Below are 27,631 nucleotides of genomic sequence, written 5' to 3' on the forward strand. Positions count from 1 at the left end.
GCCCGCGCGGAATCTCGTGCTTGGACGATTGCGGGGAACGGCGCGTTACTCGCGACTTGTCGTTTGACACCCATGACAATCCGTTCTCCTTGCACCATCGTAATAACTTGACAGACACGTCCTCGAAAGGTGAGCCTAAGGGCTAATAAACTCTCCATCGACCATGTCGGACCGCGGCTACATCAACCTCATCCGTCACCTCACCCGCGCAACCTCCACTCTACCTCTGGAGACGCTCCAAGCGTCGATCGCGCACTACCTCGCGCGTCCTCCCGTCCCCGTCCCCGGCACTCCTACGCCTCTTGCGGCGACGACGCTCGCCAGCCCACATTTCCGCCCGTACACGTACCAGAAGCTCAGCGCGCTTTCGGTCGCGTTCCGGCATGCCGTCCACCTCCGCCTCGCCGTGCACAAGGAGGAGGCGGAGAAGCACCCAGGCGGGCTGCTCGCCAGGGGTGTGGACGTGGCTGGGCGAACGGCGAAGTGGTTGGGGGCGGTGCTCGAGGGATTCAGAGGGAGCGTCGCGGTGGTGCGGCTTGCGTGCGCTGCTGGGCTGATGCTGGGTCTGGAGGACTGGGAGGCGGAGCTGGGGCTCAAGAAGAAGGGGGCGAGAGCGAGGGCTAAGGTCGAGGAGCAGGTTGTTATCGCGCTCGCGGAGGTGGTCGACGGGTATACTGGGGTAGGGAGCGGGTGGGAGAAGGATTTCAAGAGAACGCTGGAAGCCGGGGACGAAGCAGAGGGTATGTTTCTGTGTCCAGGTCCTCGTTCTTTTTGCCACTGAGAGGCACAACCTGCTCCCGCACACAGACACACTTCTTATTGCTGTTCTGCTTGCGTCCCAGTGCGCGCCGCTGATCGACCCCCAGAGGTTACAGGCCCTCCCACTGCCGGTATGTCACCCGATGAGATTTGAATTGCCTCATTTTCTCATGCTACATGTAGGCTATCGTAGACGTCCTGACCACTGCTATCGATCGTGCCTTTCATGGCGGTGTGTTCCTTGCTCCTGCGCTCTCATCGGTCAGTGTCGATGCAGAGGGCAAGCTCTCCGTGCACGTGAGTTATCTTACAGGCATGGATGGACTGGTGCTGATCCCGTTCACAGGCAGGTAGTACCTTCGCTCAGACTATCCAGACAATCGCGAGCTCGACATACATCAGCTCGATGGCTTCCCTCGCCAGGTTCACGGCGCTCTCCCTCACTACTTTTGTAGAGTCGAGGCGCGTGCATGGATGGGAGGCTATAGGTCGCACGCTCGACCGCCTACAGTCCCTCACGGACATCGTTGAGAACGACTGGACAAGGTGCCCTCTAGCCGGGGTTAAGGATGATGCTGGCTTTGTGGATGAGGGTTCACGAGGAATAGCCACGGCTACTTGGTCTATCCTGAAGACCCTCCTTTTCACAACGCTCATGCTCTCTCAGTCTATCTTGTCAGCTGTGGTCTTCGTCCCCAGCCCAAACGAGGACGGCGCATATACCTCGCCATCCGGCGTTCCCTCACCCCACAGCGCTGCTCTAGGCGTCCTGCATACGCTCTCGCACTTGTCATTCGTCATGCCTCAGTTTGGTGGCGTCGCGTCCACCTCTGAGGGCGGGCTGCCGGAGCTCAAGCGCGCGTTCTACATGGCGCTGGATGTGCTCTCCGCAAGCGAGTCCGAGGCGAAGCGCTTTGTGGAGGAGTTATGCCAGAATGGCGGTGTGACCGGCAAGGGTAAAGGTACTTCAGCAAGGATGTATTCTCCCACCAAACCATGCTAATCGACGCTGTAGGAGTAGACATCCTTCCCCGAAACGTACTGAACGCGAAGACGGCATTTGCTCTCGCATGTGCAGAACAACTTATGCATGTCCTTTCGGAGGGTACCATCCAGTCACGAGTGTACCCCTTGTGCCTTCCGTATGTCGCTTTCAGTCGCACACAATCGCACTGCTGACCGTCCTGACTTCCATTAGGCATCTCTGGGACCCCAGTCATCGAGAAACGTACGAGTCAGCGCACTCGGTCATGCTTGCTATCTTCGCTTCCCACGCACGAAGGAACGATACTGAGAAGGCACGAGAGCCTGCAGCAGCTGGGTCGACGTTCGCCGAGAAGATCGTGCCGATGTATGCGCAATGTCTCATCGAGGCAAGTAGAACTACTTCCCGTCAACACAAGGCCTGTATGACTGACCGACAAGCTGACGACAGAACTCGTCGGACGGTCGCCTGAGCACGCTGCAGCTCTGCATGGCCTACGCTGCGCTCGTCCGCAGCGCGAGCTCTTTCGGGTACGCGGACTCCGTGCCTGACGACGTGCGCGATGCAGGGCCAGCCCAAGCCGACGCTATGGCCTGGTTCTGCATCGAGGTGCTTCTGGACGCCATTCGCCACGTCGGCGCCGCCCCCGTCAAGGCCACTTTGCCGTACTCCACCGCACCCAAAGCAGAGGCGTCGTCCTCTGTTTTCGCCGCGTCCGAATCGACCCAAACATCTTCCGAACACCTGCATCGCCTGCACCTGGCGCTCGTTGCGACCGTACCTTCAGTGTCGCTCAAACTCCTGCCGAGACTCTTAACTGAGGTCAAGGCGACCATACTTTCCGTACCCCTGTCGTCGAATGAGCGCGAAGTGGATCGTCGTTCGGAAGAGATGCGGGAAGAGCTTGTAGAGGTATTGTTCAAGGCGATCTCGCAAGACATTGGGGACACGGAGAAAGACTACGCGATACAGTGGTGGTACAAGAACCTCGACGCATTGCGCCGTGCGGGAACTCCGCCACGGCATCCTGTCTTTGATGGCGGGGAAGCCACGGCCTCGTCAGTAGGCAGTCCGGCTGAACTTTCTAGACTATAGGTGTTGCCGATGCTTGTATATTGTTTGTTTCCAGGTCGATAAATTGAGGAAACGTATGATATATAAAACCCTCTATGCCAAGCCAGGTGTCCCCCGTAAGGAACCATCCCCTACAGCAGGGATCACAGATCCCTGACTAGGAGCAAGACATTACAACTTCGCCTTTTCCCCTTCCGCCTTCTTGGCCGCCTTTGCCGCACGCTCCATCATTGCCCGTGTCTCCGTAGCGGCCTCCGCGAGATAGTGCTTGAGCTCGGCGGTGTTGCGCTTCAGGCTCGTGATCGTCCAGCGTATGTAGTAGTCGCCGATCGAATACGAGAGGCCGTAGCCGTCGGGGACGACCTCGCCGTAGCCCCATCCGTCGAGGTAGGGCGACGAAAGCTGCGAGGTCGAGAGCTCCCAATGGCTCGTCTTGCTGAATGCCTCGTCTGTGTAGATATCGGGGACGGGCTCGCCCTCCTTGAGCGACTTCTTCAGGCCAAACAGATGCCGATCGACGCCCTGGCCATCGGCGGCCCACGCAGCGTATTGCAGGTGGCGGGAGATCGCCTTGCGGAAGAGCGCGGCACGGTGCTCGTCCTGAAATACAAGTGTTCAGTACGCCGTGACCATTGTCGGCGAAGTCATACGAGGGGAGAGGACGTACGGTCTGGGTCGGGTCGAGCATCGCCTCCGCCCACGCCTTGCTCTCGTTGCTCGCTGAGCGGATGACCTCCGTCCGGCCGAACTGGTACTTGCGCGTCTGCGCGCTCTCGTAGCACACGCCCGGGCGGTTGAACATTTTGTGGAACGCGAGCTGCTTGACCAGCTGCGCCCACGCGTCGGGCGACGCCTTGAACGCCTTGATGTACTCCTTGCCGTAGCCCTCGTAGTGGAGGACTTCGAGGTCGTGCTTGGCGACGAGCGCGTCGAAGTTCTCCTCCGCCTGCGCGATGTACTCGCGCGTCTTGCCGTCGAGCGTGAACTGGAGCTCTTGCGGGGGCTCAAGCTCCGCGTTTGTCCCGGCGCCGTTGAGGTCGATCTTGCCCGCGGCGAGGGAGGCGAGGATGAACTCGTTGAGGCGGAGGGTAGGCGTGCCGTCCATGCAAGAGTGCTCGCCGAGGAACCCGGACTTGCCGTTCTCGAAAACGATCACTGCGATCCCAGGTGAGCGTTGGATTCGGAGGACGCAGCGCAAGGATGGTGCTTACGCTGATGCTTGTCGTAGAAACGGTTCCTGCCATCGCCAACCCAGCATGCCCAGCTAGCCTGTTCACGAGTGACGGGCTTGGTGTCGTCAAGAGCCACGACCAATATCGCAGACTCAATGTCCTCCAGCGCGGCTGCATTTGATGGCGAGGCAGCAAGGAGGGCTGCGCGGGCCTGGCAACAATCCAAGTAAAATTTCGTAATGCATTGGATGCCACAATCAAGTAGTACGTACGTCTGCCCAATTGTCACGATTTTCTGATGTGAGCGCACCAACAGGCGGCGCCTTCTCGTTACCCGCGAGCGCGATGACCTTCTCGATCTGCGCCTCTAGCTCCGGGGCGGACAGTTCGCGGCCGGATTTGTCCGCCAGCTGCACCTTGTAGAACTTGTTCTTGCGAACGAAGACGACGTGGTTGTGAGTCTTGGGATCGAACTTCTTGGCGGTATCCACAGGCTTCACAGGGTAGCGAGACGAGTGGAAGCTGCATCGCCCGGTCAGAACGCGTCCTTTCGCCGGCCGGAGAGAGAAAAATACACACAGCCACTCATACGACTTCATCGCCAAAGGCGCGCCGCGGACCTTCTCCGGCTCGAGCTGTTCACTGCGAGACGACATGTCACTCCCGCACCCGAACGCGACACTCCGCCGCACACACGCACCTCTCAACCAGATCCCTGAACGGCAAGATCGCCTTCAGCAGCTGCGCCGCCCGCTTCGCCTGCCCAGGCCGCGCCTTGTCGTCCAAATGGACGTAAAAGTAGCTCACGAACACCACGACCGGGTCGCGGTAGCCCATGTACGCCGTCTCGTTCCACCAGTCCGCGAGCCAGTTCGCGGTGCCCGGCTGCGCCGCGCGCGCCTGCAGGCGCTCCTGCAGCACCCGCCCTTGCTCGGACTCGACGAACTTGCGCACCGCCGCCTGCGTCTTGGCGAACTGCGCTGGGGTCACGTGCGGCTGCACCGTCTCGAGGTACTTCGCGGCGGTGGAAGAGAGGGAGGGGACGGGCAGACGGGGGAGGGAGGCTTCGTAGCGGAGCATGGGGCCGCGGCTGGGGTCGGCGACGTAGCCTGGGGGGACATCGGACTTGCGAGGCGCGGAGGTGGTGAGGGCGCGTGGTTTTGACATTGTGGGTCTATGAGACTGTGTGGGGGTCAGTGAGGTTCGTACAAATGCGGGCTTGTCGGCAGCAAAAAGAGATAGACTGTATACTGGATGCACGGACGACCGCGCCTGCCCAGCGCGAGATGACTACGCCGTCGCTTGGACGCACACACAGGCTTCCGGCAGAGCAGAGGATAGCGTACCTGGATGGCAGGACTGCAGAGCTGGTCGATGCACGCGGGTCTCAGTAGAGAGGCGTGTACGATTTGTGTAGGAACGGACGTACGGCCTCCATGAATCATGCCTTGCACACCCTTCCAGGAACGGAAATGGGACGGCCTCGTTCAATCTCGCTCTCAACACGACAGAATCACAAGGCAGCAGAGGGATCTGCGACGATGTCCGAGGCAAGCAGCATAACTATGAAGTTGGAGCACTACCCAATGGCAGATGCCACGCAGTCGCAACAGATGAAAAATAGGATCAAACGAGGATGTCGGGGAGAGACGTCCCGAAGCTGTTGTGTATATAGCCATGAGTATTCCCTATGGGATCGTGTGCACGAAGGCCTATTCCCAGGCTGCACGCGAATCGACCCGGGCCTCGTAGCCTTCCGCTAGCGTCCCAGGGATGCTCACTTCCCACAACACTCTCATGCATGTGGCCTCTCCGGCGAAATGCGAGCTTCCACCGGTCGTTTACCACCCCTCCCATCTAGCCCGCCTTTCGCGCGCACAATATATAGATGCAGACAGAAGCGCAGAAGCAGGATCGACGTACCAAAAGCAATCGAGACCGAGCGGAAGCCGTACGGCGCGTGGACTGAGAGAACATAAAGCGTTCCGTCCTTCGGCGTGTGGAGGGTATTGGGCAGCTAGCAGAAAGTGCGTCGACTGTCTGCAGCGGCCGATCGCAGGGTCTTATGGGCGGACTTGGAGGGGAAGTCGGGATTGCGTCGGTATACGGACGGGGAGTTAGAGTGGGGTATTCCGTGCGCGGGGGGATGCACTAATACTAGCTGAGCCACGATCTAGACGGCAAGAGAGGATAATCAGACGAGTAGATAGTCTAGCAGAGCAACATCGCTCAGCGTGGTGCCGCGAACGAGGTGAACGGTGACGACCGCGCGCCCTGAGGCGGCCCCGCATATGTACTGGTCTCCGGCAACTGGCCACCCCGCATCCGGCACGTCGCGATTGATCTTCACGAGCTTTGAGTAGTCCCCCGCCGGCAGATGTCCACAGCCGACCAATCCCGCTTTTCTTGGCCGACGGGCCCTTCGTGAACTTTCGTCGGATGTCTCGGACCATCATGCCGAGACGCAGCCAGCTGTGCGCTCGCGCGTTGCGGTTCTTTGGTACATAGTACTGATTCGACTTCGTAGTACAGTGAGATGTAAGCGCTTGGAATGTCTCGCTCTAATCCGAGCCGCCAGTCACCCGAGTCTGCCAACGGATTTGTGTGATGAGCATAAATGAACACTCCAGCTATATGCGATGGATAGCATTGGGTAGAGAGCCCAACGAAGTAGCAGTCACGCAGCATATAGATGGACATGTCAGCCACAGGACCTCAAGGAGCAGAAACTGGCCACATAATCACCGAAATAACAAGTGGCACTGGCTAAGACAAGTCCTCGTCACTATCTTCAACATCGTCATTACCACACGATAGCTGGGCTCCGAGCGACCTCATGAAGCTGCTCACGTTTTCAGATGTATGAGATCGGGATCCGAGCATTGTCGCACCCGACATGGACAGAAAAGAGCCTGCCTGTTTGCGTTGGACCTATTGCAGGTTGATCAAATATCTCGACGTGAGGATAGAATCACGATACTTCCATCCCCCATGTCGCCAGTAGAGACGGGTCTTTTAAATATCGGGTTGTGCCACAAACCTGCGTCTCTTCTCTTCTTGCTGTGAACCTACACCCAAGGGGGTCTGTTAGCCAGCCATCGTCTTTTCAAGGCCCTTCGGTTGCCTGATTTCACCGCGTCGTGAGCCTACCTCCATCAGACCCTGCTCTCCGCTAGAGGTGGTTGCGTGTTCGGTTGGCACGAAGCGCACCGACGCATCCAAGACCCTAATTGACAGATGTTCAAGACGGTAGATTCTGTCGCTCATAGCTGTCTTTTCGCCCGCAGAAGCCCCAACGGTGACTCATGAGTCGCCAGATGACCTGGTATTTCAAAAAGTGATGCGACGAGGGACGGTTTTCGACCTTGGTACGAGTGACGAATGGATCGCATGGGAAGATGCTGAAAGCATCGAGGCAAAATATGCGAGGTCGCCGGTGTGGCACGTATCGCACGCACGTCCAGATGAACCTCGGAAAAGCCCCAGGTTCACTGCTTCCCTCAAGGCCTCAACCCTGTCCACAACCACCTAATGGACACAACCGCCACCCAATATCCGCCAAGAAGCAGTGGGTTTGATTCTATACAAGTGAAAGGTGTCCGCCAGGGAGGTTTCGTCGCAGCCGTTGGCAAAAGCTGAATAAAGAAACTTACATACTCAATACGACATCCAACGTCCAGTCTGAAGCTCACGGACACAACTTCGTAGCCACCTCCTCAACCAGCTTCCGAACCTCAGGCTTCTGCACCCCGTTCTCCCCGCGACCGCCCTTCTCGAGCTTGCTCTTGAGGGTATCTCGCGCCTGCAGCACCTCGAGCAGAGGCCCCAGCTGGCCTTCGTACGACGGCGACAGCCGCAGCAAGAACGCAAGCGCGGCGACCAGTCGATGGACTGAGCCGTACAGACATCAGCGATCCACGAGCGGCGAGAACGAGCAAAATCCACCACTCACCGACTTCCTCGCTCTGGACCTCGTTCGAGAGCGCCTCCAACACCGCACTCGCCAGCTCTGCTTCCCACTCCTCGTCCTCCTCCACTGCCACAGGCACCGCACCCGCGGTCGGGCCCCTCAGCTTCTCGACCCTGCTCTTCTGCAGCGCCGCCGCGACGTTGAACGTCAGGCTCGCCGCGGCCGTCCGCACCGCCGCGTCCTCGTGCAGGAGCGTCGACACTACAATGCGCGTCACCTGCGGCCGCTTGCCCGCGGGCGGCGCACGGGAGAGGAGCCCGCGGGAGAGCGTCGGGTGTGCGAAGCCGTTCGCGAGCAGGCGGAGGACGGTGAGGATATAATTGCGTCCTGAGGACTTCTGCGCGGGGTCGGACGAGTCAAGCGCTTCGAGTGCTTTGTCAAGCAGGGCCTGTAGGGCGTCGGGATTTGTCGTCGTAGCGAGCCAGTTGGCGACAATGGAGTCATCGACCACAGCGAGCCGCCACATGTCGACTAGAGGGAAGAGCTGGACAGGCGGGAGGGCGTTCACGAGGCTCTTGGTCGCGGTGGTGAAGCTGGTCAGTAATTGCGGCGTAGCGGGGATGGCTGGTTTCTTCGCTTCCGCGGACTTCTCTTGGAACCGGGACTTCAGGTAAGGAAGAACCGCGCTTACAATGGCTTGTTTCGCAGTCTGCAAGTCTGCTGATGAAGACGCGGCATCGATGGAAGCAACCAGCTTGGCCGATACGGTGTCTAAAGGAGGAATCTGCTGGAATAAAATAGGGTTCATAGAGAGCGCCTCGACAGCAGGGAGTGATAACTTCGTATGAGGATGTGCTAAATGACCTTGGTCAGCACCCACTCGCGCGGATGGACAAGAGCACATACGAGGGAAGGCTTGATAGAGAAGCAGATCAACCTGGGTACGCAATTCGGGAGCGTTCACGCCCTTCAGTTCGTGCTGCTTCTTCCCCTCGAGGAAGAACAAGAACGTAGGGGTAACCCGCACGCCCCATTCAGCGCCGGCCTGGCCTCCCGAACCCATCGCCATGTCCACCTTCACAAACGCTAGACGAGCGCCATCAACCCCATGCGTCTTCTGATGCGCGAGCTCCTCGAAGACAGGCTCGATCATCTTGCACGGACCACAGGTGGCTGAGGTGAAGTACACGACCGCAGCGCGATGAGACTGCAAAAGTCCGTGCAGCGAAGAGGAATTTGTGCAGATGTGAATAGGCGCGGCCACCGTTGAGCTGCCGGGGACGGGAGCGCGAGGAAGAGACGTTGGAGCGGAGAGGGAACCAGTAGATTGCGCTTGAGACGCGACGGCTTGCAGTAGAGCAGATGCCAGCGCAGGATTCGGAGACGCAGACGCGGCTTGCTGGAGTGCAGCGGCGTTTGGTGCTGGGGGCGGTGTGGGCGCCGCTCCCGGGAAAGGGCGACGGAACATTGCGTCTATGGTTGGGCGGAGAGCAGCTCCGAAGGGCGTAGAGAGGAAGTCGGATGGAAGATCTTTCGATTCACATGAGACTGTGAAGGTCAATGAGACCAGACACGCACGCACCTTTGATCCACGACGGTATAGATCCTCCCGTAAGGAACCCGACGCAATCGTTGGTGAACGAGTTGCAATTGAAGTCTGCTCTGAGGTGAGCATGCACAGAGTGTAGCTTTCGTAATCGACCTACCTAGTAGATGGTACTAGAAGTCTATGTCAGATAGCTTTTCAGGATTTATGGCAGAGGATTCTCACTTTGTCTGCCGTATAGTGACTACTAATCTCGTTGAGGTACTCATCGAAAGTCTCTTCATCTATGGCAGTCTCTCCCATATCTACTACTTGCAGGGGCCTCCCAAGCTGCAGCTCAGTCAGCGACATAGTCGGGGTAAAGTAAAGTAGAGGGAGTACACACATGAGATTGGCCGGGTGCTGTGATCAAGATACCCTGGCCATAGAATACTTCCTTCCCAAAGACAACTACCGAAGTATGCCTGCGCTTCATTCGTATCACCTCGGTCTGTGTGCTACAACAACAATGCTGGAGCTTGCGTACCAGATTCCGTCGATCTGCCTCCCAGTGAGCTGCCGGGACAATTGTTTGGCAAGGCCATTGCTGAGATCGTAGACGTAGAGCTGGACTTTCGACATCTAATGTCTAGAGAAGATGTGTGAAGCAGCAAAGAGAGATGAAGCAGAGCGTAGATGGAGGTTGTATAGAGGAACAGTCTAGAGTACGGCCGGGAGAGGACGCGTCTGTACCTGGCATGATCGAAAGAGCGAGAAAGGCAACGCGTCGCGATGACGTACTCGCGGCGCGCACTGTACCTGATTTTGTAATGATTATATCGTCCTATATGGGCGTCTACGATACTCCTACATATCACCACGGTCTTTACCTGGGCACCGCTCGATGCGCTGCGACAGCCACAAGGCTCACCGCACTCAAAGTCTAAGCCGGCGGAGCTTTCAAGCACGTTTGAGGAATGCTCGAGAAATTCAGGTGAATATCATTACAGTAAGTCATTGACTTCTCATCCCTCAAGGCCTCATAATCCGGCGCATAGCTTCCCTCAGGGAAGTTCGGCAATGCACTCGATCTCCACATCAGCACCAAGAGGGAGGGCCGCGACACCGATGCAAGTGCGTGCAGGGGGGTTCGTAGGGAAGTACTATCGGACGTCCAAAGCGTCAACAACCGTGTTGAGGAACAGCCGGGGAGGGCTTACTTCTTGGTAGACCTCGTTCAGCGGCGCGAAGTCACGCTGGAGGTTCGTGAGGAAGATGTTGACCTTCAGAACAGAGTCACGGGTGACACCTGCCCCCTTGAGGACTTTGGTGAGGTTGTCGAGGGCAGCGCGCTGTGGCGGCCGCGAGTCGTGAGCCGTGTGGCCACAAGTCTGATGCAAATGGAGCACTCACGGTTTGCGCCTGGACACCACCCTCGACGAGCTTGAACTCGCGGTCAATCCCAATGCTACCCGAGACATAGATCGTCTTCCCGGAGATGATGGCCTGGGCTACAAGTCTGTTAGACCTACGCTGCTCGGTCTCTCATTCATGCTCACAGTAGATGGGGAGAGGGGGGTTGGCCTCCTCGGTGAAAACGACCTGCTTCGTCATGCTGATGGAGATGCCGAGGGTCTGGTTGGAACAGCAAAGCTTCGAATCCGTCAGGTACGGCAAAGGCCCTTCTTATATAAGTACGGGAGGTCCAGTGGAATCTCGATCATCTGAGGAATGCTATCGAGTTGAAATGAATACCCAGTCGGGCCCGTTATCGATGGCATTCCAGGTCATCCGCCCAGATGACGAAGAAAGACGCTGGAGAAGCTCGCGACTAAACACGACACTGTAGTTTGGCGGTTCGTTCGCCCAAATGTTCAGTTTGTAGGCTCAGGTGTCGCATACGCACAGGAACAAATATAGCGTGAGAGCGGACCGCGACGTTCGATGCAATCGACTCAAAGTTGAATTGACGCGAAACGGCCTAGCGCTTCCCCGGCCCGGACATGGATGAAAGACCCAGCGGGGCATTCAGGTTGCGAATGCCCACGGCAATGTGAGTACCAAGCCAAGCCTTGAGGGTTACACACCATCCATCAAACACATGACAGCGACAAAGAATTTCTTACCATTTAAAGAGCTGGATAAAGAGGCTGAACTGCGAGGCTGGAGGCATCGAACAGATTGACCATGGTCGAGAGGGGCAGGACTGCTGGGCGGCTACGGGCGATCGGGGTTGGCGCCGTTGACGGGGACGCGTGTGGCTGAGAATCTTGAGAGCAAAAACTGCACAGCGACTGTACAGGTCCGTGCAGCCTCCCGTCGATGGTCGACACTACCGACCCATCCCTGCCTCCTGTGGGCTCTTCCGCACAAAACGGTACAGGTACCTTACGCCGCCATTATAACCTATCTACTCTCTTGCTCACATCGCCTTAGCCGAGAACGCACTCGCTTCGTCTTCGTCGTCGAGCGCAACACCTGATCGCAATGCTAGTACCCAGGATGACTCCAAAACGGCTGCGTCCGCACAGAGCTCAGATGCGCATGCAGTCATCGGCACTAAGCGAACATACCTGAGCCTCCTGCCCCAGGAACAGATCATTGAGATCTGCCTGCTATTTGAGCCCCATGTCCCGCCGAACGTGAGGACGTCCGTCTGGCCCGCCGACCTAAAAGCCGCTATCCTTGAGCTGAAGGAAAAGGCCCCGTTCTTGAACAAGTCGTCCAAGCTTCCTCCGCAGTCTAACCAGAATGTCCATGCCCCCCTCGTTACTCCGGTGGCGAATGGCGTATTTCAGACCTCGCAAAATCCGACTGTGACCCCAACATCCACACATCAGGTACATCCGCCAGGGTTCTATGCATCTCCAGCCCCTCCGCCAGACCCGATACGAGTGGAGGTCCCGCCTATGGGTTCACTGCGAGAGGAGGCCAAAGAGAGCGCGAAAGCGAAGGCGAGTGTTCCCGACTCTTCTGTGAGTTCACATGCGCTATCCCCCGCCCCTCGAACCAACGGCGACTCGACGTCGTCAACCAGCCAAAACACACCCTGCGCTGCCCCTCCTCCCCATCCATCCGCGGCTGGCTCTCATTCTGGAACGCCTCAATTGGGCCAGCCTCAACAAGCCATCCTCCACCCTCCCGCACCATATCCCTATGCGCATTACGGGTACGCTGTACCGCCGCAGCAAGCTCAGCAACCCGCATACCCTCACGCACCTTACTACCCTCCTCCACCTGCCTATCCTCCGCACTATTCGTATCCCCACTATCCCCATCAACCGCCTCCGGGCTATCCTCCGCCTCCGCCAGGGCACACGCCACCTCCACCGCATCCTCCTGGCCAACTTTTTAGCTCGCAGCCCCTCATTCGCCCACCTGCACACCCACCTAACCCCCCGCCCCAGCCACCGCCGCCATCTGGCGAGGACCTTCCGTCGTACGAGGAGATGTTAGTCGAGGCCCTTATGGACTGCGGAGATGCCGAGGGTGTCGCACCGAAGGATCTGTTCACCTGGATGGCCTCTCGGTATCCTCTGCAAACGAACTTCCGCCCCAGTGCGAGCCAGGCCCTGCAGAAGGCCTACAAGAGAGGGAGGTTCGAGAAGTTGGCCGGCGGAAAGTACAGGTTGAACCCCAACTGGGAAGGCGGCGCGGTACGTACGATCATTTGCATGCTGTAATACACGTAGCTTATTTCGGTCAATCTCAGACGGCGAAACGGACGACAAGACGGCCACAGACGCTCGCGCAGACGACGTACGCGATGCATCACTCTCCCCCGCCGCCTCCTCCTCCTTTCACGCAAGCTCCTCTCCACCAACACAACCACCCAAACAACCAGCTCGCCCATGGACAACATCCCCCGCCCTACAACGGATACCAGTATCAGTATCCATACGGCCACTATGCGGGGTATGCTCAGCCGCATCAACAGCAGCAGCAACAACCGCAACCCGTTCAGGAGAAGCGCGCCGAGCAGGCTCCATCACATCCCGCTCCTGCTGCTTCAAAAGCCCCTGCAAAGCCCGCGAGCGAAGAGAAGGACGAGGGCGACGCCTGGGAGGCCGCGCAACATATTCTCCAGGCCATCAACTTCGGCAACATCGCGAGCGGGGGCGCAGACGCGTCGTCGGATCCCCATCCAGGCAGCTCATCCGGGTCTGGCGCGGTACTCCCGCCAAGCACCGCGGACGCTGGGGATATCGACGCTGTGCTGAGCGCGCTTGCGGACGCTGCTGCCGCGGCGTCCAGCGCGGCGGAGCCGCGGACAACTCTAACGGACGACGAGCGCGCGTCGCTGCAGGCGCAGCTGGCGCTATTGGCTGCTCAGCTCACGGAGATCGCGGAGGCGGACGAGGACGAGGATGAGGCACCTGTCCCTCCCCTAGCGTCTGCGGGACCGATCGTTTCAACGCATTCGGCGCAATCACCGGCGCTTCCCCTTCGACCCGCACACGGAGCGCCTCCTGAAAGCGACCGTCCGGTGTCACAACCTCCGCTTGTGCAACCTGCACCTCAATCCGCACCCGGACCTCCGAAGAGTGTCAATCTGCCCCCTCCTCCAATCGCAGCCTACTCGGGGACCCACCTCAGCTTTGACGTAAATGCGTTCCCCGAAGCCTTTCCTTCTACTGCACCCACACTCGCGAATGCCAGCGGGGCGCAGACAGATGTGTCCGAGCTGGGAGGGGAAGACAGCGACGACGACGATATGGAGGACGTCGTCGTTCCGCTGCACGGCCACGATGTGCTACGGACATGAGGGTTCTACAGTACGGTACGAACGTTTGTAGCTTTGGCATGTAGGGGTTTACGTTGAATGTCCGCGCTGTCCTTCTTGAGCGTGTCACGATATGCGGGGGTGTGGGGATGCCTCAGGCCATGAATCCCAGTAATACGGGAAGAGTGACGTACGGGGAGACATGGTCGGACCGAAGTCTGTTCTCGCGGCAAGGCCTTTATGGGAAGAGCTGCGGACGAGTACGTACGGCCGTGTTCAGCGTCCGCCGTCGACGCTCGCGAAGTCCGGGTGATCTGCCCGGACTCCGGGCTGGCGTCGGGGACGGAGGTAGGACGGGACCCATAGGTGCCCACAGATTGCTCCCAGGGTCTGGTCACCTGGGCTGTCCCGTCGACCGTCGCGGATCTGGCGTCTCGGGCGGTCTTGGGATCTGAGCGTGCATATGTGATGGAGCGCAGCTACCGACGCGACGCCGCTGTATGCTCGGAGATACGGGCGCGGTGTTGCCGTGCCCTCATGACCGAGAGCGATCGTGCCAGTACTTGCTGCAAAGCGGTGCTTTACGTGCACTTGGGTACAGGGGCCGCAACCATGTCAGGTCTGTAGGTCATATAGCACGAGTTGTGATGACGTCCGCCCAATCGGCGGACCCCGCGGAGAACAGATGCCCTGTTGCCCTGATCTACGTGAGGAGTGGGCATTACGAGGCAGCTAATGTTGGACGACATTCCTAGGATGCGAACGGTTTGCACTTACGTCGACGACGTCGCCGTTCATGTGGACGGAGCACGATAGCGCAAATGACTCAATGTGGTATGTCAACGCCGCGCTCTTCCTATACCTACCGCCTCCCTGTACGTACGCCACGCCCGGTGCCACCGCATCATTGTACACTGTACTGATGTGCAGGGACATGGAAGCGGCCCAAACCGCTCTTCGCTCGCGCATTCGCTGATTATTATCAGCCGCCCGGTGGAGAGCACGTAAAGTGCTCAATGCTCAGCGAGGGCTCAAGAAAGCAAAGCTTCAATTCGCATTGTCATGATGCTCCACCCGCGATTTGGGGTGCGCAGGCAGGCCGGCGAAGGCGGTGTACAAAGAGGCCTGAGGAGAGCGGAAGCGTCTTCTCCGTCTGTGATTATGCCACTGAAAACCGTGGGTCGCGCCTTATCTTCCGCGCGAAGCGGCTGCTAGACGGGCGCTGCCAGGCTTCTTGGGAACACTGTTGCACCGTAGAGGGATGCGATGACGTTTTGGGGGAAAGGCCTTGCTGCTCTGCTGCCACGCCAGCAGGCGTCTTGGCTCGCACCGCGCCGCGTTGCTGGTTATGCTCACCGGCGTGACTTCGTTGCCACCCACACACACGCGCTGTCCGGGTGCGCGAGCAGAGAAATGGGGTCCCATCACGCCGCCCGATAGGCCACGGGCGCGCCGAGCGGAATAGTTTGGTCGGTCGCTAGCGCGAACGCACTTAGAAGAAGGGAACCTTGCCCACGTCCGCTTGGGAGCCCGTGCATGCCGATGCGCGACGGACGGCTTGCCGGACGTAAGGGGCATCTCTCGAGATGCGGGTGCGCGCGACAAGTGTGCGTCGTGGCGAGGGTGGCGTCATTGTTCACCGTCGAGGCGTCGACGAGGAGGGTGTCCGGTCCCGGAGGTGTGGTATCGCCCCCCTCGGGCATCTTCTGGCGCGTAGAAACAGGGTGCACGTCCGTGATTGCGAGCGTGTGCGACCATCGAATTCGAAGAGTGCCTTGCTGCACTTGACGCTGAGTATGACGGCTCGGGTAGCCGGCGGTGGCGTATGGGGTGGTCGTTGAGACGGCTTGGGCCAATCCGAGGACGGCGCGTTCTGGCAGAGGTGTGCAAAACAGAGCGGTGTGGGCGTAAAAGGAAGGCACCCCGGCTAGCGTGAGCCGCGATGGTGGAGCGCGCTTCCAGATATGGCCGACGTTGTGTTTCGAGTCGGGTGCTGTCGAGGCGCTCCACCGCGCGAACGGAATTGTTCACGTCGGGGGTGCTGCAGCATAGGCGCGGATAATCAGTAACGCGTCCCGACACACGCAGTACCACAGATAGGGAGTCGTCGCAGCGAGAGTCGGGATCCCCGGTCGCGCTGGTACGTCGAGAGACGATGTCCGAGACTTGACACCATTTCCGCGAGGAAAAGCTTATCTGGGCGCTCCGGAGTCTGTCGATCGTCGGCGCCCAGCGAAAATACGCGAGCGTCTCGCCACCGCTGCTTTCACTACGAGTGGCACCGCCTGAGGTCATCATGCAAGTCTTATCCTCGGCGGATACGGGGGTCTGATTCTTGCTTTGTCTGCCAGGATGCTTGCTGATCTTCGGACAGAGGAACAGGACAGCCCATGTACGTGAAGGCGGCTCCACAAGTAACCCCGTATCAGCAATTCATGTGAATGCTCCAGGACGTCGGCATGTTGAGGAAGGCCCATGTTTTCGGGGTGGCCAGAGACGAATGAGGTAACAGGGCGCGAAGTGGGCGCAGCGGACGTACGGCAGATGCGATCTCAGGGCTCCATCAAGGCTCTCGCATTGCCTGATTGGGACTCAACGCCCATCGATTTTTGTGGTTTCTCTCGCGCGTCTCCCGAATAGGCAAGAGAAGAGGAAGGAAAGAAGCGCAGCGGCATGATCTGCCGTCGCCAAATGCGTTTGTCAGCCGGGTGGCAACTGTTTGTCCCGGCGCCTCGCGAACTTTCAGTCGAGGGTGCGACATGGCTCCACTTCATCCACAGAGCCACCATGCTCTCGCGAAAATTGACCCTACTCACTTGACGCCCGTTATCCAGAGACATATATATCCGCCATGGCTGAGGACGGGTTTCCTCACTTCGCAGCTTCACAGCCAAGCTACAAGCCCTCTCTACCTCTCCATAGTCGACTCCGACGACAACGTCTCCCAACGACATCTTCCTAAACACTACACCCTCCAACATGTCGATCAACCCCGAGACTTCCTTCTACGCCGACGCCGTCCTCTTTGACATGGTTGGTGAAATTCACTGTCGTCTGCTTGCAGTATGATTTTACTGACAACACCTCTTCCAGGACGGTACCCTCACTGATTCCATCGCAGCCGTCGAGGCAGCTTGGGGGAAGGTCGCCAAGGACATTGGGCAGGACCCAGCATACGTGATCGCCGCCACACACGGCAAGCGCGCTGTGGACAACCTCGCCCAGTTCAAGCCCCATATCAAGGAGCACGAGATGGACTCAGAGGTGCAAGCCTTCGAGGAGTCCATCCTCTTCTTCGCCGACGCCTACAATAGGCACGGCCCCGGTTCCCAACCCGGCACGCCTCTCTCCTCCGGTGCCGCGACACCCGCCCTCACGCCCTCCAACTCGGCACCCGCGTCCCGCTCATCATCGCGTGCATCATCATTCGTCGGCAACCTCGCACAGCTCGCCGCCTTCCGCCGCCCGTCCTTCCTGCACCGCGTCTCCTCCCTCCTCTCCATGTCGCCCAACACCATCCCCGAGGGCAACGCCGCGACGTTCGAGGAGACGATCGCCGAGGAGGAGGAGGGCGTCACCAAGGACTGGCGCACGAGCCTCGAGAAGCAGCACCAGCTCCAGGCGTGGCAGATCGAGGCCGCCGCCGTCGACCGCTCCGTGCGCATCCTCCCCGGCGTCAAGCGCGTCATGGACGCGATCCCGAAGGGCAAGTACGCCGTCGCGACCTCGGGCGCGAAGACGTACGCGTACGGCTGCATGACGCGCGTCGGCATCACCCCGCCCGACGTCACCATCACCGCGGACGACAAGCGCCTCAAGGCCGGCAAGCCCGCGCCGGACCCGTTCCTGCTCGCGGCGAAGGAGCTCGGGTACGACGCGAAGCGCTGCGTCGTCTTCGAGGACTCGCCCTCGGGCATCCGCGCGGGCGTCGCGTCGGGCGCGACGGTCATCGCGGTGTGCACGAGCCACGAGAGGTCGAAGATCGAGAACTGCGGCGCGCACTTCATCGTCGACACGATGGAGCAGGTCACGGTCACCCCGGAGGGCGACCGCCTCAGGTTCGAGATCAAGGCCTCTGCATGAGCTGGCGCTGCAGCTCGCCCTTCTCGGACCGCCCTTGGCTTCTTTTTTTATCGTCCGCTTTCACGCTTTGTGGCCCATGCTAGTCTCGACGACCGCGATTATTCCCCTTCTCTGATGTTCTAGTATGCCCTCCCGCATCATTATTTGTCTCGTACAACGCAATCATCTGGATTCCCTGTACAAATAGCTGTACATTATATTCTAGATGCTCTCCTCCAGTCGCTCTTCGACGCACCTCTCGTCCGCTTTGTAGTCTCGCGTTTCTTTCGAGTAGACTTAGATAGCTAGAGTGCAATCGATTTGGAATATTTTTCCGACGAACACCTTGCGTGCAACCTTAAGACTCCGGGATGCATCCAGTCTTCGCGACTGAGCTTCTAGAGCTATGTCTATAGGAGCGAACGTGCCGAGTGACGTACGGAACGTGCGTGCAATAGCCAAAGTAACCGCGCCATTCAACATAACGGGAGATCGTCATGCGAAGATCGCGGACCCGTCCCCGACAAGATAAGCTACGTCGGCCTGCCCTTCCCCTTCCGCACCCGCTCGCACGTTTGCCGGATTACGTCTGCCACCTCCGTCGCGTCCTCGAGGTGCTCATCACAGGCAGCGGCCCCGGCCCCTGTGCCTGCCGTCCACGCCTCCTTCCGCGCGAGCATCTTCACCGCCCTGATCTGCGCCGTGGCGCGCTCGCTGTAGCCGTCCGTGGTCCGGCAGAGCGATTGCACGCCGAACTCGAGCTCGCGCGCGACGTTCGCGAGCACGCCGTCCTTCGTCTCCGTGTCCGCTGCTGCGAATTTGAGCCCGGTCCAGGGCGCCGCCCACGGGGCCGTGCTGGCGGGGTAGGTCGGGAGCACTTTGTGCAGGGCCCTGTGCAGCGCTGCGAAGTGAGCTTGGCGTACGTGGGCCTGGGGTGGGCGTTGTGCCGCGCGGGTGGGGTTGAGCGTGGGCATATGTTCGACATAGACAGAGGGATACACGTCGACGTACCGGGATCTTCTGCGAATACGCTGCGTCGAGCTCGACGTCGGTGTGGCGGGAGATGCTGTCGTGGGAGCCACGTGGTGAGCATTGGGCCCGCAGCGCACCAGCCACGGGGCGCATACACGTACATGCACGGTGATCCTCGGGCTCTTCGCTTTGGCTGCTTGGCTGTGTTGCGGAATTCGAAGGTCCTGTGTCTAGTTCGATTGGTGCGTTGATCGACTCCCTGTCCTTCCCTTTGCCTCTGTCTGGAGGCGGCGACACGAATCGAACATCGTCATCATCCTCATATCTGTCAACAACGTTTGGCAGTATTGATCGCGCCGGAGACGGACGCTTCGCGGGAACGGTGCGGCTGGAGACGTCGCTCCCAGCCGTACCCTTCACCGCGTTTGGATTGAGGAATGGCGTCTTGAAGGGCTTGCGGAACGACTGCCTAAGCGACACGGCTATATCGGACTCAGCTCCATACCAACCTTCCAGCTGTTCGGTCGTGGGCCACTTACATATAGGGACTGGCACAGGAGGCGGAGCCGTCTTCACCTTCTTCGATGAACCTGAGCCTGAGGACTCGTGGGCCATCTTGTCTGGGTAGCTCGATCGCTTGGTGGACGTTCTTGAGGGGCCCGGCCTGGGGTCGAAGGAATCCCCCGAAGGCAGCCTGCGAGGAACATTTCCAGGCGACTCTGCTCGTGCGCCCGCATCGTCGAACTGAGCACGGCTCCCTTGCAGCCACGGCTGCGAGTCGACGTCCTCTGGCGAAGACAAGTGAAGCTTGCGCTTCCGCGCTTTGTCTGGGTACTTGCAGACCTACACACGGCAGTTTATGAGACACGCACGCGAGCGCGAGCACAGCAGGGAGTAGACCATGACGCACATCGCACATCTGGGAGCAATACTGCTTGGTCACCTCGGGGTCTCGCAAGTCAATCTTCTCCCCAAAGTACCGGCAAATCAACTGAAACACTGATGGGACCACAGTCGTACCGTCAGCAGTCAAGTTCGCACTCACGACGTGTCGGCATATGTTGACGTTCTCCGCAAAGTCAAGGAGCTGATGAAGGGTCGTCATCAGTGCTTGACTAGATGGTCCTCAATGGTATGGGCATTCTTTACAGCGGAGACACTATCTGCAGCCCTCTGGCTGGGTTCCGGACCATTCCCCGACTCCGCTCGGACGACGCGCTTCGAATGGGAATCGGATACGAACTGCTTCACGCGTGCCGCATCCTCTCTTGCTACGTGACGTTCAAAAGGCGGCCTGCCGAGTAGTTGCGACGTACTCACAATAGAAAAGGATGCACTTGGCCGGCTGTAAGAGGGGGTAAACTTCCTGAAATGCGAAATCAACACGAGGGTCGCACCAAACCATCACGGCCTGCCCTGCCCGTCTCCTGGTAGTACCCTACGGCCCTATCAGCGACGGGTATATGAAATGCGCATAGGCTGCGGTACTGGCCTTCAATGCTCTTCGGTAGATTGAAGTGAAGGACATAGCTGCCAACGTGATAAGCTACCCGTAAGCTGACTCCCACGAATACGAACAATCAAGACCCACCGGACATCTGCCTTATCAATGCCCATGCCGAATGCAATGGTAGCACAGACCTAATTTTGCTTAAGACATCGCATAAGACGTTCGTGCAAGATACATACCACGTCCACGCCACCGGGTACGCCGTTGCCACCCGCATCCCAGTCTTTCAGCGTCTTGTCCAAGACCGCGTTGCTGCAGCACCACGACTCATGAGCTGTACGATGGACCGTATGACTCTGAGGCCCACCTCAGCCCACGATGATACGCCTTGGCTTGTATACCTTTCTTGCTGAGGAACAGCGCGAGCTCGTCGCATAAGGCGCGCGTTCGACAGTACACAATCCCAGAGGACGCGCGTCCTCTCCTTCGATGCAGATTCTCAATGTATTCGTACACATCCATCATGTGAGCGGTAGGATTGGGATTGGATTGATAGCGGACCTACAGGTTGGGAAAGGGGTGAGTCAGGCTGTCACACGGCCAGCGCGGAGGGAACGTTGAGCTGAACCCACCTCGTAGAATAGGTTGGCACGATTGAATGGATGGACTGCCACGAAGAGGCGCTTAGCGGACATCTTCAAAGTTCGGATGACATCCTGCTGAACGCTGCAAGCACTTCAGGAAACTAGAAGTGAGATCTCATGCCTGAAGGTCGCGTACGTGTCCGTCGCGGTGGCTGTCAGGGCCATGATAGGTATGTTGGGATACTTGTCCCTGAACGAACCCAACCGTCTGTACTCCTCTCGGAAGTCGTGCCCCCATTCCTATCATCAGAATCAGCATATATGCGAACTACAGTCACACAGTTCATCATACTGAGATGCAATGCGCCTTCAAGGGTAGCTTTGTGGTCAGCTCGCTTTGGCAGAAGTCACGAAGTCATTTACCTCATCGACTACTAGGCGGTTCAGCGCGTCCTTCTCGTACAGTCCATTCAGGAGGTGCCGGATCTCGGTAGAGCAATACTTCTCGGGGCTGACTGCAAGTCGTGGTCACTAAAGGAGTTGCTGTGGTGGAGAATTGAAAACGTACTGTAGAGCAGGCGGATAGACGGTTCGTCGGAGCGGAGATCTTGGAGTGCCTGTATCCGACATGTCAGCGTAATTACGACGCTATATGGCAACGAACGCACATAAGCTCTGTCTCTCGAAGGAGTCTCAGAAGTGAGAGCCGCAACGGCTATACCCAAATCGCGAAGCTTTGATATCTCTTACAACTCAGTCAGAACAAAATTCACACATATTCGTATTGTGCCGTGGGTCTTACGGTTCTTCATCAGAGCTTCGGGCAAGACTGTCAGCCACGTGAGAGTATCGGGACGGATGGCATACCTATCAGCGGGGATACGACCACCGTCACACCATGCTGGGTCAGTACATTCAGCATGGAAGACACGAGTCCTCATGTTATCACCTACTTGAGCAGCAACAGCGGGCACTTGAAAGCACAAGCTCTGGGGGAGACGTCAGGAGCGGCTGCTTCTATTCAAGACAGCGGCCACGAACCTTGCCCATGCCAGTCGGGGCAATCACTAGTACGTCAGAGCCTGCGTATGAGGGTTAGGAATTTCCACAAAGCTTTCCGGATCGCATCACCAAGTATGGCGGCTTCCACGATCTCCTCTTGTTTGCCTCGGAATGTCGAGTGCCCGAAAGCTAGCAGTCGAATCAGCAGACATTATTCTGTGACTTAAGAGTCTCACGAACTCTTCTTCAACACGCTAAGTGCAGCATTAGAGAGTCCAATAGAGGGGCTAATTTCTGCTAATGAATAGCTACTCACTTGCTACACGCATCCATATTATGCGATAGCCGCAATTACGCGACTATGTGGTAGTGGTTCACCACAGCTCTCGAGACGAGTTCCAAAGCAATATGGAGATATTGTGTTCGTGTCAGTGTCAGTATTACTTGTGACCAAAAAGCTTCATAGGGAGTGGTGTCGCCTGAGTGCAACTCCTGGAACCTGGATGGCGAAGGGGAGAGGGCAAGAGGTGTGCAGCCTGAGCGCCCAAGCATCTGCCAGTGATTGACGCGTCTGTGGCGACGCGCCTGTCCCGTGACCGAATTCTCACGGGACGATCAAGGAGCTGGCCATCCCGCTGCCGCAGCTTCACCGTCGACGTCCTCAACGTTGAACTGCTGACTATATTCTTAGCTCGGTAGGCTCTTCTCCACAACATTTCGAGGAACAAGCTCTCCCTCTGCTGAACCGCCTTTACCATGCAAACTCCATGACACAACCCCTGACTTGGCATGGATTCATTTTTCAGATCGTTCCCATTGTACATGCTACCTCGGTGGAACGTCACGATTCAGAAAGTGCTCCTCTGAATCCCACCGGTACACCAGCCGTCGAGGATCAGAAAGGTCAGACCGCTGGGTCCACTGTATGTGCATCTCAATGATCAGCTACAGATCGGTGTTGACAGAGCCGATATCTGTACAGGTTGTACCTGACAACATACTCGACGCATCCCTCCCCTGGAGAGTGCCCCCTTCACAGGTAATATTTTGACCCGCTCTACAGTGACTAACTAACTGAACCGAGATGTTTGTACCCGCGATAGGATCTCAAGAGAGAATTTTGAGAAACCTACACTCTAGCCGAGAAAGAAGAAGCATTCTCGAAAACAGCTAAGATTGTACAAGAGTACAGCGACCGCATGGTAAAGAGGTGGAATGAAGAGATAGACACACTTCTAGTTTACGTGCGTAGCTTCGTCCGTTCTCCAATTTACAGAAGGAATGACCCGTTCTCTCGCGCGCAGGCGGGTCTTTTCTCAGCGATCCTCACAGCGTTCAATGTCCAATCCTATCAACTTCTCCAAAAGCCGTCCCCCGATCCCGCTCGCTGTGTTGGCCAAGTGGTGTCTCCAGCTCGACGGCTTTCCCCCGAACGCTCCCCTCATCAACTTTACTGAGCAGCCGTATGTCGCGGCAACTGTTCCGGATTCACAAGCGGAGCCATGGGCTGCCGCACTTAACATTCTCTGGTTCTCTGGGCTTATCTGTAGTCTCGCCTCCGCGTCTGTGGGCATCATGGTCAAGCAATGGACTCACGAGTGTCAATCCGGCCTGTCGGGCTCATCGCCGTAATCTGCCCAGCTCCGTCAGTACAGGTTGAACAATCTCATCAAGTGGCGCGTGGCCGAGATTGTCGCTGTTTTGCCGGTGTTGCTCCAACTCTCGCTCGCCCTGTTCTATGCCGGTCTCCTGGTTCTCCTGTCGAACCTGCACACCACTGTTGCGGTAGTCTCGAGCGTCCTCGTCAGCCTCGTGATGTCGTTCGTTGTCGGATCGACAATCCTACCTGTCATCTGGAATGACTGCTGCTACTTGTCACCCCCGACGTATGCGATTTTCTTCGCTGCTCAGCGCTGCACATGGGTATTTGATTACGTACTTCATTGCACATCATTCAAGCTCTTGCTCGCGGATGCGGACACCTTAGACGTCTCTCACTTCTACCATCTTGGCTTCTGGAGCACATTGAATACATGCAGCAATGGCTCCTGGAGCGAAGATGGTTTCCAAGGGAGCTTCTCACATGGCGGGGTCAGGAGCAATCCACGGTCCGAACTTCCATCTCCAAGCTCAATGTCGAGATGACGATCACGGCTTACTCAACGACCATGGATTTCACCCTTCTCTCCGATACCACAGGCGCCGTCATCCTAGATCAAAGTCCTGAAGATGTCGCTGAGGGCTCCAAGATCATCCACGACGCCAGCAACCGACACTTTGGTTAGGGTCGCCCTCTCCTGCACCCGGTCAATGCGCACTGTATACACCGAAAGGAAGTGTGCTTATCATGACAGCCCGCAGAACGTCTTACTCGAGCGGGACATGAGGCTCAGTCTCACTTTCCGATGGCTGTTACCAGGTGCCGACGTTGTCGGACCCGCTGCTTGAAAGGGAAGCCCGTGCTCATGTAAGATATCTGGTAATGCAAGTCTACCTGTTCTTGTCACATAACGCCGCATACGTGTAGTTTCGTGTCTCAACCAATCGCTGGAAATGCATCTACAGCGACCAAGTGCAAGAAATGGAGCGGAAGCCGGGACTGAAGAAGTCGTCACACTTGAACACCACGCGATGCCTCGGTCACGCTATGAGGATTTCAATCATGTCGCCGTCGTACGCGCAATACTCTCAAACGGGGGGCTAGTGAGGTCTTCGTGATGGAGATGCACTCGTCCCGGACTCGTGTCATTCACAACATTCCGGGAGCCCCGGACACGTTCTCTCCCAATGGCCTCTCTAGGAAATTCTGCATCCAGCACTGTCTGGGAGCCTCCCGCATGAAGAGTCGCTGTCAGTCTACACCGGCGATATGGTGGTCCTGAGACATCACGCTGCAGCGGCCGGGAGACATCACAACGTCTTAGCGCAACCCTTCATCCACAGTATTGACATGAGATGCCCGTGCTAAGTGTTATTCTACTCTTCCATCCTTCCTGTCGCCACAGATGACCTTTCGCCAGCGATTTTGAATCGGCGCCTCGCCCGTTCGTCACCAATAGGAGCCCGGACGTCCAATTCTGAACAGTTGCGAAAGAAGTCTACTGACATCAGTATGGACGCCCACGTCGAAATGGATACCTGCTTATGTTGCTAAACAGGCTGGACGCGTGGGACGCTGAGCAGGCAGCCTGAGGTGTCCATTTGGACGTGTGCATCCATTTTGACGTCAGTTACATGTACCACCTCTCATGTGCAGCACGAGTCGACGCGTTGTACTCACAATGGCCCGTTGGACGCACATTATTGGCGTCTAGGACTGTTGTGTCGACAGTATATAAGGAGAGTTAGGGAATCGTCAACCAACAACCAACTTCCAACTACACCTCTCGCGCCAGAAAGCTCTCAACACCACAGCAAACATGTTCATCTACAATGGCAAATTTACCTACTATCGCTATGCATTGGACGAGACCATCACCTTCGTCTTCCCCGTCGGTTTCGCACTCAACGACCCTGTCAACGCTTACTGGCAATGGACAGTCGATGCCAAAGGCAACCAGAAACCAAATACGCCCCGCGTAAGTGCCCCTCTATAGTCAAGCTTCCACTCGCAGCTAACGCACGCCGGTTCCCCCGAGTCAGTCTGGCATCAGCAGCAGCGTCGTCAAGACTGCCGACGAATACCGCGTCCATGTCTCCTTCGGGTACTACAGAGTCGACGTGACCGTCGCCGCCGACTTCAAGTCCATTTCCTTCCTCATGCGCAGCCGGTCTGAGGGCCCCGCCGGCCCCTTCACCCTACCCGCTATGCATGCCGAGGCTTCACGCATGCCGTCCACCGTAGTCTACACCGGCAAGCTCAACTGGCGCTCCTGGGCGGAAAACGAGATGATTACCCTCGTTATCCCCGACGGGGTTTCCGAGGGCGCGTTCTTCGGACTCTACCACCAGTGGACGGTCGACGCTGCGGGGAACCAGAAGACGAACTACCCCGTCAATGGTGTCTTCCAGAACGTCAGCGCTGACCTCAGCGGGGCCGTCACCGCGACGTCTAAGGCGTCGTACTACACTTACGACTTCAGCTTCCACGGCAAGGAGGGCTCCTTCACGCTGTTGGACCCGAATGGGGACAAGTCTGAGGGCAACAAGATCATGCAGACCGACTTCAGGTCGCTCGGCACTAAGAAGGTGCGCACTTGTTGTGTCCCAGGCTCGGAGTAGTATTGTTGATCGACTTCATCGACGCTGCCACAACAGGCACTCATCGTTCGCTACGGCACCGGTACTGACGACGGCATATTCTATATCGAGGAGATGCTCACGAAACACCTTGGCTTTGCCACCGATGATGTCGACTTACTCTACTACGATGTCGAGCCCAGTAACGGCGCGAAACAGTGCACCAAGGGACAGAAGGCACCAACCGTCGGTAACTTCGAGACCAGCTTCGCCGACTTGATCTCCGGGACGTGCACTTCGTATATATCGATGTACACGGCACCACGTACCCTGGCGAGAACGATCGCTTCAAATCGGCGGACGGAAAAGATTACGGGTGGGTGCTTGCCGCAGCCGAGGATGGAGTGCAGGAGGGGCTCGTTGCACCAGTACACACTAAATAAATTTTTCAATCCTTATAGTTATAGTAAAACGCGAATTATTTGGCCCAAATGTTATAGTGGCCCTTCCAAATATTTGAGAGGGTTGGAGGGATGCCCCTCCCAGATATTCGAGGCAAACCCCAAATATTTGAGATGTATGTAGGGAGTGAGGGGAGGAGGCTACACCTCCTCCCCCAAATATTTGCCAAATATTTAGTGTGAGCGCTATGTAGGGAGGATTATAGGCTGTTTGCATGCGCTGTTGGTCCTCGTGATTCCTCCAAATAGTTGAAGTCCCCCCCCACATATTTGGTGGTTATTTCATATGGATATCCTCCATTTGGGATGGCGGTGTGCGCGGTGACGTGAGTGCTCATTATGGCTAATCTGTTACATGCTCTCAACTACATCTAGTCTACATCTACGGCTGGCAGAGAATGTGCATCACAGAACAGTTACCCTCCGGACGCCATGCGCCATATTATGGCACAGCATCCTGGATGCGAGCAACACCAGATGGGACAAAATTCATCTGGAAAAACAGCCTTTGCGAATTGACACTAATTATCACTATTCAGATAATCTCATCTATATTAGCAAGTGTTAGCAGAGATGACATCTACATTAGAGCTACTATTCAGACGCACTTCTTCAGTAGTGCAACTAAGCACTAATTAGTATACTTGGTACTAGTTATAACTACTCTTCACTATCGCTTTTTCTATAGTGCCATGTAGTGCCAACATGATACTATTATAGCACTACTGCAAATGTGGTCCTCTAATTTTCGCTATTTTGCACTACTGTAGTAC

General features: G+C 57.4%; 8 protein-coding genes across 8 annotated transcripts in view; 4 read left to right on the forward strand and 4 right to left on the reverse strand.

Annotated features, from left to right (window-relative positions):
- Positions 1 to 93: 93 nt before the first annotated feature.
- DICSQDRAFT_134584 (acyltransferase ChoActase/COT/CPT) lies at positions 94 to 6,568 on the reverse strand. The gene is made up of 13 exons (XM_007363667.1): positions 5,914 to 6,568; positions 4,691 to 5,172; positions 4,570 to 4,632; positions 4,263 to 4,512; positions 4,030 to 4,201; positions 3,486 to 3,973; positions 2,193 to 3,418; positions 1,958 to 2,130; positions 1,775 to 1,901; positions 1,106 to 1,721; positions 943 to 1,056; positions 808 to 890; positions 94 to 740 (listed from the first exon to the last, which is right to left on the reverse strand). The coding sequence occupies exons 2-7, from the start codon at positions 5,155 to 5,157 to the stop codon at positions 2,990 to 2,992; spliced, it is 1,869 nt and encodes a 622-aa protein (XP_007363729.1). The 5' UTR covers positions 5,158 to 5,172; positions 5,914 to 6,568; the 3' UTR covers positions 94 to 740; positions 808 to 890; positions 943 to 1,056; positions 1,106 to 1,721; positions 1,775 to 1,901; positions 1,958 to 2,130; positions 2,193 to 2,989.
- A 1,028-nt stretch (positions 6,569 to 7,596) lies between these two features.
- On the reverse strand, positions 7,597 to 10,101 carry DICSQDRAFT_179201 (uncharacterized protein). The gene is made up of 8 exons (XM_007363668.1): positions 9,973 to 10,101; positions 9,832 to 9,910; positions 9,672 to 9,776; positions 9,607 to 9,619; positions 9,483 to 9,557; positions 8,807 to 9,430; positions 7,943 to 8,755; positions 7,597 to 7,881 (listed from the first exon to the last, which is right to left on the reverse strand). The coding sequence occupies exons 1-8, from the start codon at positions 10,065 to 10,067 to the stop codon at positions 7,679 to 7,681; spliced, it is 2,007 nt and encodes a 668-aa protein (XP_007363730.1). The 5' UTR covers positions 10,068 to 10,101; the 3' UTR covers positions 7,597 to 7,678.
- An 88-nt stretch (positions 10,102 to 10,189) lies between these two features.
- DICSQDRAFT_82602 (YjgF-like protein) lies at positions 10,190 to 11,054 on the reverse strand. Its single transcript, XM_007363669.1, has 4 exons — positions 10,985 to 11,054; positions 10,839 to 10,936; positions 10,646 to 10,777; positions 10,190 to 10,588 (listed from the first exon to the last, which is right to left on the reverse strand). The coding sequence occupies exons 1-4, from the start codon at positions 11,037 to 11,039 to the stop codon at positions 10,490 to 10,492; spliced, it is 384 nt and encodes a 127-aa protein (XP_007363731.1). The 5' UTR covers positions 11,040 to 11,054; the 3' UTR covers positions 10,190 to 10,489.
- Positions 11,055 to 12,663: 1,609 nt separating this feature from the next.
- Positions 12,664 to 14,281, forward strand: DICSQDRAFT_153778 (uncharacterized protein). Its single transcript, XM_007363670.1, has 2 exons — positions 12,664 to 13,081; positions 13,138 to 14,281. The coding sequence occupies exons 1-2, from the start codon at positions 12,875 to 12,877 to the stop codon at positions 14,188 to 14,190; spliced, it is 1,260 nt and encodes a 419-aa protein (XP_007363732.1). The 5' UTR covers positions 12,664 to 12,874; the 3' UTR covers positions 14,191 to 14,281.
- A 2,775-nt stretch (positions 14,282 to 17,056) lies between these two features.
- DICSQDRAFT_82605 (HAD-like protein) lies at positions 17,057 to 18,545 on the forward strand. Its single transcript, XM_007363671.1, has 2 exons — positions 17,057 to 17,181; positions 17,242 to 18,545. Exons 1-2 carry the CDS (start codon positions 17,128 to 17,130, stop codon positions 18,229 to 18,231), a joined length of 1,044 nt encoding a protein of 347 aa, XP_007363733.1. The 5' UTR covers positions 17,057 to 17,127; the 3' UTR covers positions 18,232 to 18,545.
- A 198-nt stretch (positions 18,546 to 18,743) lies between these two features.
- On the reverse strand, positions 18,744 to 22,695 carry DICSQDRAFT_102243 (ATP-dependent DNA helicase; the record flags this gene model as incomplete). The annotated part of the gene is made up of 25 exons (XM_007363672.1): positions 22,535 to 22,695; positions 22,459 to 22,472; positions 22,348 to 22,407; positions 22,258 to 22,283; positions 22,170 to 22,205; positions 22,084 to 22,117; positions 22,019 to 22,033; positions 21,885 to 21,961; positions 21,785 to 21,833; positions 21,640 to 21,731; positions 21,569 to 21,583; positions 21,413 to 21,516; positions 21,265 to 21,358; positions 21,000 to 21,193; positions 20,872 to 20,944; positions 20,774 to 20,823; positions 20,675 to 20,712; positions 20,580 to 20,620; positions 20,503 to 20,527; positions 20,332 to 20,453; positions 20,228 to 20,269; positions 20,093 to 20,173; positions 19,519 to 20,025; positions 19,222 to 19,437; positions 18,744 to 19,139 (listed from the first exon to the last, which is right to left on the reverse strand). The coding sequence occupies exons 1-25, from the start codon at positions 22,549 to 22,551 to the stop codon at positions 18,744 to 18,746; spliced, it is 2,418 nt and encodes an 805-aa protein (XP_007363734.1). The 5' UTR covers positions 22,552 to 22,695.
- A 671-nt stretch (positions 22,696 to 23,366) lies between these two features.
- Positions 23,367 to 23,850, forward strand: DICSQDRAFT_56106 (uncharacterized protein; the record flags this gene model as incomplete). Its single annotated transcript, XM_007363673.1, has 3 exons — positions 23,367 to 23,462; positions 23,523 to 23,618; positions 23,680 to 23,850. Coding segments are annotated over 3 exons (363 nt in total), but the record flags the coding sequence as incomplete, so codon positions are not given.
- Positions 23,851 to 25,637: 1,787 nt separating this feature from the next.
- DICSQDRAFT_168065 (uncharacterized protein) overlaps positions 25,638 to 27,631 on the forward strand; it is a gene marked incomplete at both ends in the record, with an annotated part of 4,081 nt that continues 2,087 nt past the window's right edge. The window contains 3 exons of the mRNA XM_007363674.1: positions 25,638 to 25,796; positions 25,861 to 26,406; positions 26,476 to 26,696. Of these exons, the coding sequence (XP_007363736.1) occupies positions 25,638 to 25,796; positions 25,861 to 26,406; positions 26,476 to 26,696 (926 nt within the window). The remainder of the gene's footprint in view (positions 25,797 to 25,860; positions 26,407 to 26,475; positions 26,697 to 27,631) is intronic.

This window comes from Dichomitus squalens (assembly GCF_000275845.1).
Source record: "Dichomitus squalens LYAD-421 SS1 unplaced genomic scaffold DICSQscaffold_7, whole genome shotgun sequence".
In the NCBI taxonomy this organism is placed as follows: Eukaryota; Fungi; Basidiomycota; class Agaricomycetes; order Polyporales; family Polyporaceae; genus Dichomitus; species Dichomitus squalens.

Bases quoted from the DNA above. Each gene is read 5' to 3' on its own strand.
- DICSQDRAFT_134584 (XM_007363667.1), bottom strand. From the start codon at position 5,157: ATGTCAAAACCACGCGCCCTCACCACCTCCGCGCCTCGCAAGTCCGAT. The intron at 4,202-4,262 runs GTACGTACTACT...GATTGTTGCCAG, and splicing joins ATCGTGACAATTGGGCAGAC to GCCCGCGCAGCCCTCCTTGC. The intron at 3,419-3,485 runs GTACGTCCTCTC...CTTGTATTTCAG, and splicing joins TGCTCGACCCGACCCAGACC to GACGAGCACCGTGCCGCGCT.
- DICSQDRAFT_179201 (XM_007363668.1), bottom strand. From the start codon at position 10,067: ATGTCGAAAGTCCAGCTCTACGTCTACGATCTCAGCAATGGCCTTGCC. The intron at 9,777-9,831 runs GTGTGTACTCCC...ACTGAGCTGCAG, and splicing joins CAGCACCCGGCCAATCTCAT to CTTGGGAGGCCCCTGCAAGT. The intron at 7,882-7,942 runs GTGAGTGGTGGA...TGTACGGCTCAG, and splicing joins GGTCCAGAGCGAGGAAGTCG to TCCATCGACTGGTCGCCGCG.
- DICSQDRAFT_82602 (XM_007363669.1), bottom strand. From the start codon at position 11,039: ATGACGAAGCAGGTCGTTTTCACCGAGGAGGCCAACCCCCCTCTCCCC. The intron at 10,778-10,838 runs GTGAGTGCTCCA...CGGCCGCCACAG, and splicing joins GTGGTGTCCAGGCGCAAACC to CGCGCTGCCCTCGACAACCT. The intron at 10,589-10,645 runs GTAAGCCCTCCC...GACGTCCGATAG, and splicing joins TGAACGAGGTCTACCAAGAA to TACTTCCCTACGAACCCCCC.
- DICSQDRAFT_153778 (XM_007363670.1), top strand. From the start codon at position 12,875: ATGTTAGTCGAGGCCCTTATGGACTGCGGAGATGCCGAGGGTGTCGCA. The intron at 13,082-13,137 runs GTACGTACGATC...GGTCAATCTCAG, and splicing joins CCAACTGGGAAGGCGGCGCG to ACGGCGAAACGGACGACAAG.
- DICSQDRAFT_82605 (XM_007363671.1), top strand. From the start codon at position 17,128: ATGTCGATCAACCCCGAGACTTCCTTCTACGCCGACGCCGTCCTCTTT. The intron at 17,182-17,241 runs GTTGGTGAAATT...CACCTCTTCCAG, and splicing joins ACGCCGTCCTCTTTGACATG to GACGGTACCCTCACTGATTC.